Here is a 9,112-nt window from a genome sequence, read left to right as displayed (position 1 = left end):
TAAATATCTGGTCAATACACAACGCTGATCCCTCAAAATACACGATATGTCGGCATCCACAGTTGGACCCACAACCCTCTTGTTTCTATACACCTTGTTACATTTTGTTGTAGACCACTGTGCTGATCGCTGATATACCAAGATTATACACTGTGTTGTACACTGATATGCTGAGATTACGCATTGTGTCCACTCCTACCTTGCCTCCCCCTTTCTCTTTCTGCACCCCTTTCCTATCATGCTGTAAAATACCAAACTAAATAAAATGTTTAAAAAAAAGAGATAACAAATAGTGTATCAATGTAGATGCATAGAATACTTAACGGTATTTTTTAATGAAGATACCTTTTTAATTTCTAAACCATAAAGCTGCAGTTCAAGCTCCCTTTTTTTTAGTTTTTTTTTTTTTTTTTACTTCAATAGTTTCATGTGGTCAATCTCTAATTACCTAAAGAACTGCATAGCTGCCGGTCAATTTGTTCTCCGTGTATTGATCGGCGAAGTTTGGCGACATCTTTAAATATGGGGAATGTATTTCCTCTGTTTTTGTCACTCAGTGGAAGCTCATGAATATTCATGAGCACTCCTACACTGACACGTGCAAGAGGGAGGGCAGGGCTCACAAAGGGGTGTGACAGGATATGAAGGGGCAGTGCCTTAGCAAATGGTTGTTAAAATAGAATACAAGAAAATTGGTCTTTCAAAGTTGTTGTTTTTTTTTTTTTTTTAAACAAAATGCTAAAAGTATTTTTTCTTACAGAATTGATTTATTTAAAAAAAACACATGCAGGATATTGCTTGAACTGAAGCTTTAATGTCAAAGTATGCTCTGCTTTGATTGTTAACAGAAAAGGAGCTCTAACAGTTACTGCTTTTGTTCTTGCACTCTTTACTTCACTTAGCCACCCCTTGTATCTAATCTAAAAAGCAAAGGCCATGTTTGCACTTTCATTCTGACAGGATGACAAAACATGTCCGTGCTTTATAATTACAAAAGGGATTACGTCGAATTAAACTTGCTAAACACTTTAATATTTCTGAATGGTGTTTTCTATCCAATCAAGGTAGTTATCTACTTTTGTGTAAACACCATATTGCCCCGCAACAGCACAATCCAGTCCCCATGATACAATGCCTCCAAGAAACCATTTCTTGCTTTGAGCATTGAAAAAAACCAATGGTCCTCCACTGTCCCCAGAACAGGCATCCCTCCCTCCACCTTCATAGCCAGCACAAATCATGTTCTCGGTCACTCTATACTGTACATTACTAGTTGACTTTGCGGCATATTTAGCTTTACATTGGCTGTGGTCTATAATATTCACTTCCACAGACCTCAGTGTGCGGGACCCAAACCCTTTCTCTGTAACTCCCCAGCCGGACACAAGCCCTATATGATTAGAATGTTCATGGTGCGAGATTTGGAACATTTCTTCCTTCCCAGGTAGGCAGATTCCTAGAACGTTTTCACTGATGGGGACTTTGTTTCTCAGCTTTATCAGGGCAATGTCATTGTCGAAGTTGTTTCCATATTTGTAGCCTTCATGCACAATGATGGTTTCAGGCCAACCCTGGATAAAAGCACTGTCTTTTACACGCAAAAGACCCATTTTTATAATTACGTTTGATAGGTCCTCAAAGTTGTGGACAACATGTGCTGCAGTAATAATCCAGTTGTCATACAGCAATGCCCCTCCTCCTTGGTGCTCATTGTACTTTAACAGGACTTGCCATGGGTGTTCTCCAGTGGTGGCAACCTTTCCGCCAATTATGCGTTGAAGCCCTCTTACAATTCTCGTTCCACAATCTAGGAACAGGGGGAGAGGTGTTAAATCTAGGCTGCTCTGAACATCTTCAGCACTAAAATATCCAGTAATCCATTGCTATGTAATGGAAGGTGGCTCATGTCCCACTGTTATAAACTACAAGATCTACATTTGCTCAAATTTAATGCTTCAAGATTTGGAATTGCAGCTGGAGTTTTCTTAACATGCCATACACATAGAAAGAGCTATATATATATTTTTTTTTAATGGTCCCTGTAGATGGGACCTGATATAATCTCGACATACATCAGAGTAAAATCCTGAAATGTGCCTCACACCTCTTGGCGCTTTACTTTGTCTCAATGAAGAATCAATCCAGGCAACTATGTTTTCAGAAGTGGTGTGAAAAGCACAAAGGCGAGATGGCAGATTTTATCACGTGAAGATAGTACCACACAGTAGGAACATGAATTTTACTTTAAAGGGGTAGTACCACCTAACAGCAAAAAAGTGTTTAGCCTGTGAATAATTCCTCCCCTCCTCAGGAAAAGGGTTCACTTCGCTTGTCGTGCTGCAATAGGTTGGTTTCTATTTTCTATTGCCTTTTGGGCCAGTTTAATATAAAAAGGGATTGGGTAACAATAATAAATCATAGGCAAAGCATTTTGGTTTCTAGGGACATGTTCAACTTTCCTCTACATGCCTTTGTTTAGTAATGGTACCCGTGCCATTAGTTCACTTAGTTTCTAGGAGTAACTGCCTCTTTAAAATAATTCTTATGCAATAAGTACATTAGATAATGAACATGTAAAATGGAGACCTGATTTTTTTTTAAGGCCTATATCGGGTGGGCAACTGCAGTCCTCAAGGGTCACCAACAGGTTGGGTTTTCAGGATATCCCGGCTTCAACAGTCATAATGACAGCCACTGTTTGAGCAACCTGTGCTAAAGAAAGAATATCCCGAAAACCTGACCTGTTGGTGTCACTTGAGGACCAGAGTTGCCCACGCCTGGCCTACATGCTGTACTTTACCAGGCACACAGTCGGGAAGTGTTTTGTTCCAAGTGTTAAGATCTTCCCAAAATCCATCGACTCCACACCGGTATTGCCCTAAAACAAAAGTTAAAAACAAACCTTCCAATTAAACGTTTTACACTCTGCTGCAATTTTGCTTTGGTTTCTCGCAGTCGTATATACCGAGCTGTTACCATGCAACCCTGTCTGTTTTCATACAGAAGAGATTTCCAGTGCACGTTGGTGGACGATGACTGGTGCACTATAAGAAAGTAATGGCTCACATCCGTCACAATTGTACCTGGGGTAAATTCTACTTGCTCCGAAGAGGCCGTTTTAAGAGCATATCCCAATTGACTTCAATGGGGCTGCTTCAGAGAATATAGAATTTTCTTAGTGCAGGCTCATCAAACTCGGAATAGCAGGGGGGCCGATTCTTAAGTTCAACTGCAAGACTTGGGGTGCACCAGGAATGTTTTTAATAAACTGTCACTATAAACGAGAACACTTTCTCCCCCCATCTCTCTTCTCCCTATCCCCTCTATCCCCCATCCTCTCGCTCCCCCACATAGCCCTTGCAGTTGCTGGAGCCTCCGGGCCTTCTTCAGGTGTCCTACAGCAGGGGAGGCATGGACCAGTCCCCCTACACTACAATAGACCCACACCAGCCCCCCTCCCCCACAATAAACCCCTTTCCCCCAAAATAGCTGTATAGCCCTTGCAGTTGCAGGAGCCATTGGGCCTTCTTCAGATGTCCAACACCAGGGGGAGGCACGGACCAGTCCCCCTTCCCTACTATAGACCCACACTGGCCCCCCTCCCCCTAAAATAGCTCTATAGCCCTTGCAGTTGCTGTAGTCTCCGGGCCTTCTTCAGATATCCAACAACGGGGAGGCATGAACCAGTCCCCCTACACTACAATAGACCCACACCAGCCCCCCTCCCCCACAATAAACTCGCTGTCCCCAAAATAGCTGCATAGTCCTTGCAGTTGCTGGAGCCACCGGGCCTTCTTCAGATGTCCATCAGCAGGGGGAGGAGGCATGAACCAACGGGGAGGTGACATGAACCAACGGGGAGGTGACATGAACCAGCAGGGGTGGGGGCCCTGGCAGTCGGATGCCACTTCCAGTACCAGCCAGCCGGGCCCCCTCAGTCGCAACGCTCCGTACTGAGCCCCTGCATCCTCAATGAGGATGTCTTTAGAGGGGGCTCACGCGAGCGTCCGCAGGCGTGCTGAGGTGTTGGGATTTTCAGCCGACAGCAGAGCCTGTTTCTCAGCGCGCTGTCGGCTGAAAACCTCCAATCACAGCAAAGCAGCGTCAACATCACAGTGCCGTGACGTTGACATCGGTGCATCGCGGGCTATTGGCCCAGCGACGTCACTTCCCCGCCCCCCGATCGCGCGGAGGAGCGCGGGCTGAGGCTCTCTGGACGCAGCATTAGTGTTACTGTACGTCAACATTTGTAGTAAATACCTGTAATGTTATGCAAAGACGTAGAAACAATATGGAGCAGTGAAGGCAGCCTGTCGGGCTTTTGATGAATACAACGCCAAAGAACAGTTCATATCCAAACCCTTCTTCTTTGGTTTATTGTGTGTATATATTACTGAGTTGCTGTATTATATTGCAGCAACTAACTGACACTAGTAATTAACTCTAATTGGCTCATCCACTAGGGATAGGATCTATTCCTCCCTCATAGTCAAAGTTCCTACTTTTTATCCTCACACTTATATTTAATTATTCTCTGATGTGTTAATTAACTTATTAATGAACTTATTGTACATATATTTTCACCTTGGCATTTATTTTATTCTAAAATCTACAAAGTTAATTTTGGTCCCTCTTCCATTTAACCCATTATTGACCGACGCAGTATACAGTGCTTTTTTTTTTGGCTGTTTCATACATATTCCTGCGTTTTGCACCATCAATAATCAACCAATCACCTTGTTTTTATATATATATATACTAGCTGATATACCCGGCGTTGCCCGGGATGTGAATCTGTAATAGGTAGTATTAGTTATAAATAGGGGAACAATAGGATGACTATTTGTTGGAAAGGTTGAATAATAATGTTGAAAAGAAACATAGAAAAAAATGTAATACGATGTTGTTTAAAAATGGTTTATTGTAAACACACCACAGTACAATGTATATTTTGGTGACATAAGTGATGTAAAAATGTGAGGTGTGTGTCCCGCTAGGGTGTGAGCGGGTGTGAGGCGTCGGGTGGGTGTTCAGTACGGGTGGCGGGTGGGTAGTGAGGGCTGGCTGTGGGTGGGGGTCCCGCTAGGGTGTGAGGCGGCGGGTGTCTGGCAAGTGCGGGCGGCGGCTGGTCAGTGATGTCGGAGCGTAGGGGTGTGAGTGCGGTGGGGGGGTGTGTGGCGGGCGGCGCCGGGTGGGTGGTGAGTGGGTGCGGCGGCTAGTCAGTGATGTCGGTGCGTAGGGGTGGGTGGCGGCAGGTGTGCGTCGAGTGTGGCAGGTGGGTGAGAGGCGGCAGGTGTCTGTTGAGTGAGGGCGGCAGCTGTGGGGCGCAGGGGTGTGAGGCGGCGGGTGGCTGAAAGGCAGAGGCGGCGGGTGGGTGAAAGGCAGGAGGGCGGCGGGAGTGTGGGTGGCGAGTGGGTGAAAGGCAGAGGCGGGAGGGCGGGTGAAAGGCAGAGGCGGGAGGGCGGGTGAAAGGCAGAGGCGGGAGGTGGCGGGAGTACGGGCGGCGGGTGGGTGAAAGGCCGGGGCGGGAGGGGGGTGGAAGGCCGGGGCAGAGGGGGAAGGCAGGGGCAGGGGGGTAAGGCGGGAGGCAGGGGTGGGGGGTGGGAAGGCAGGGGCGGGGGGGGTGGGAAGGCAGGGGCGGGGGGGGTGGGAAGGCAGGGGCATGGGGGTGGGAAGGCAGGGGCGGGGGGCAAGGGGGGGTGTCATTGTGTCTGTCCCTGTGTGTGTGTCCGTGTGTGTCACTGTGTGTCCGGGGGGGGTCAAAAACGGAGCTGGGGGGGGTGTCAAAAACGGAGCTGGGGGGGGGTGTCAAAAACGGAGCTGGGCGGGGTGTCAAAAATGGAGCTCAGTTAAGCCCTCCCAGCAGCAGCAACAGCCGGCGCCACCACCACCAGGCAGCATTGCCCACCTCAGGCAGCAGCAGTGTGGCCGGGGGTTGGGGACCCCTGTGTTAGAGCGCACCGGCCAATAAGAGCCGTGGGAGTGCGGGCAATCCGGGAGGGGCGAGACACCAGCCAATGAGAGCCGTGGGAGGGCGGGCGGACCGACGGACCAATCAAATGGTCTCCAGAGACTCACAACCAAGATTTTCAAATATATATATATATATATTTATATATATATATATATATATTACTATATATTTGTGAAAGCATTGTATGTATGTCTCCCTGTCTGTGGTGTGTTCCCTGTCCCTAGCGGCAATCTCATTGGTCCCTTGGCCCGCCCGCCCCCGCACACCTCTCATTGGCCTGAGGTGGAGTGACGGGCCAAAGGTCCAAACACACACACCCCCCGCCCGCCCAGGTAAGTCACACCACTGCGCGTCCCGCCTCAACTGATGGCCCCAGTAACTCACCTATTTCAGCCGCGCAGCCTCGCGCCACAGGCCCACACAGGCCAGGCCCCAGGCCCACACATGCACACGCTTCCTGCCGCCGCCTGCACGCGCCTCAGTCCGACACATCGGGGGACCAAGCGATCGCACGGGGGGGGGGGGAGCGCGTCACGGGGAACGGGGGAGCGCGTCACAGGGAACGGGGGAGCGCGTCACAGGGAACGGGGGAGCGAGCCCCGAGTCACGGGGAACGGGGGAGCGAAGAGCGAGCCCCGAGCCATCGGGGAACCAAGAAGGGGGAGCGGCCAGCCGCCGAGACAGCGGGGGAACGGACGCCCGGACGGGGGGAGAGGGCATGCGGATACATAAATTATGACAATACATATGCCCCCTGCTCTCCACCCCCCCTCTCCCCTTTCCCCCCTTTCCCACCCCCCAACTCCCCTTTCCCCCCCCCCCACTCCCCTTTCCCCCCCCCACTCCCTTTCCCCCCCCCCACTCCCCTTTCCCCCCCCACTCCCCTTTCCCCCCCCCCACTCCCCTTTCCCCCCCCACTCCCCTTTCCCCCCACTCCCCTTTCCCCCCCCACTCCCCTTTCCCCCCTCCCACTCCCCTTTCCCCCTCCCACTCCCCTTTCCCCCCCCACTCCCCTTTCCCCCCCCCACTCCCCTTCCCCCCCCCACTCCCCTTTCCCCCCCCACTCCCCTTTCCCCCCCACTCCCCTTTCCCCCCCCACTCCCCTTTCCCCCCCCACTCCCCTTTCCCCCCCACTCCCACTCCCCTTTCCCCCCCCACTCCCACTCCCCTTTCCCCTCCCACTCCCCTTTCCCCCCCCAATTCCCCTCCCCCCCCAATTCCCCTTCCCCCCCACTCCCCTTTCCCCCCCCCAATTCCCCTTCCCCCCCACTCCCCTTCCCCCCCCACTCCCCTTTCCCCCTCCCACTCCCTTTCCCCCCCACTCCCCTTTCACCCCCCCCACTCCCCTTTCCCCCCCCACTCCCCTTTCCCCCCCCCCAATTCCCCTTCCCCCCCACTCCCAATTCCCCTTCCCCCCCACTCCCCTTTCCCCCCCCCACTCCCTTTCCCCCCCCACTCCCCTTTCCCCCCCCCACTCCCACTCCCCTTTCCCCCCCCCCCCAATTCCCCTTCCCCCCCACTCCCCTTTCCCCCCCACTCCCCTTTCCCCCCCCCCACTCCCCTTTCCCCCCCCACTCCCCTTTCCCCCCACTCCCCTTTCCCCCCCACTCCCACTCCCCTTTCCCCCCCCACTCCCCTTCCCCCCCCAATTCCCCTCCCTTTCCCCCCCCACTCCCCTTTCCCCCCCCCACTCCCCTTTCCCCCCCACTCCCCTTTCCCCCCCCACTCCCACTCCCCTTTCCCCCCCCAATTCCCCTCCCCAATTCCCCTCCCCCAATTCCCCTCCCCCCCAATTCCCCTTCCCCCCCACTCCCCTTTCCCCCCCACTCCCCTTTCCCCCCCCCACTCCCCTTCCCCCCCCCCACTCCCCTTTCCCCCCCCCCACTCCCCTTCCCCCCCACTCCCCTTTCCCCCCCCACTCCCCTTCCCCCCCCACTCCCCTTTCCCCCCCCACTCCCCTTTCCCCCCCCCACTCCCTTTCCCCCCCCCCACTCCCTTTCCCCCCCCCACTCCCTTTCCCCCCACTCCCTTTCCCCCCCACTCCCCTTCTCCCCCCCCACTCCCCTTCTCCCCCCCCACTCCCCTTCCCCCCACTCCCCTTCCCCCCCCACTCCCCTTCCCCCCCCTCCCCTTCTCCCCCCCTCCCCTTCTCCCCCCCCTCCCCTTTCCCCCCCCACTCCCCTTTCCCCCCCCACTCCCCTTTCCCCCCCCCCACTCCCCTTTCCCACCCCCCACCCTTTCTCCCCCCCCCACTCCCCTTTCTCCCCCCCATTCCCCTTTCTCCCCCCACTCCCCTTTCTCCCCCCCACTCCCCTTTCTCCCCCCCCCACTCCCCTTTCTCCCCCCCCACTCCCCTTTCTCCCCCCCCACTCCCCTTTCTCCCCCCCCCACTCCCCTTTCTCCCCCCCCACTCCCCTTTCTCCCCCCCCACTCCCCTTTCTCCCCCCCCCACTCCCTTCCCCCCCACTCCCTTCTCCCCCCCTCCCCTTCTCCCCCCCTCCCCTTTCCCCCCCCCACTCCCCTTTCCCCCCCCCACTCCCCTTTCCCACCCCCACTCCCCTTTCCCCCCCACTCCCCTTTCCCCCCCCTCCGCTCCCCTTTCCCCCCCCTTCGCTCCCCTTTCCCCCCCTCCGCTCCCCTTTCTCCCCCTCCGCTCCCCTTTCCCCCCCCGCTCCCTTTTCCCCCCCCCGCTCCCCTTTCCCCCCCCCGCTCCCCTTTCCCCCCCCCCCGCTCCCCTTTCCCCCCCACTCCCCTTTCTCCCCCCCCACCCTTTCTCCCCCCCCCCACTCCCCTTTCTCCCCCCCCATTCCCCTTTCTCCCCCCCACTCCCCTTTCTCCCCCCCACTCCCCTTTCTCCCCCCCCCACTCCCCTTTCTCCCCCCCCCACTCCCCTTTCTCCCCCCCCCACTCCCCTTTCTCCCCCCCCACTCCCCTTTCTCCCCCCCCACTCCCCTTTCTCCCCCCCCACTCCCCTTTCTCCCCCCCCACTCCCCTTTCTCCCCCCCCCACTCCCCTTTCTCCCCCCCCCACTCCCCTTTCTCCCCCCCCCACTCCCCTTTCTCCCCCCCCCACTCCCCTTTCTCCCCCCCCCACTCCCCTTTCTCCCCCCCCCCACTCCCCTTTCTCCCCCCCCCACTC

At 54.8% G+C, this 9,112-nt stretch overlaps 1 protein-coding gene across 1 annotated transcript in view; it reads right to left on the bottom strand.

Annotated features, from left to right (window-relative positions):
• Positions 1-303: 303 nt before the first annotated feature.
• Positions 304-9,112, bottom strand: part of LOC142498017 (mannan-binding lectin serine protease 2-like) — a 9,984-nt gene continuing 1,175 nt past the window's right edge. The window contains exons 2-3 of the mRNA XM_075606525.1: positions 2,801-2,902; positions 304-1,807 (exon numbers count right to left, since the gene is read on the bottom strand). Of these exons, the coding sequence (XP_075462640.1) occupies positions 1,029-1,807; positions 2,801-2,902 (881 nt within the window). The 3' untranslated portion in view covers positions 304-1,028. The remainder of the gene's footprint in view (positions 1,808-2,800; positions 2,903-9,112) is intronic.

This window comes from Ascaphus truei, chromosome 6 (genome assembly GCF_040206685.1).
Source record: "Ascaphus truei isolate aAscTru1 chromosome 6, aAscTru1.hap1, whole genome shotgun sequence".
Lineage (NCBI taxonomy): Eukaryota > Metazoa > Chordata > Amphibia > Anura > Ascaphidae > Ascaphus > Ascaphus truei.
This window is presented reverse-complemented; position numbering and strand designations above follow the sequence as displayed.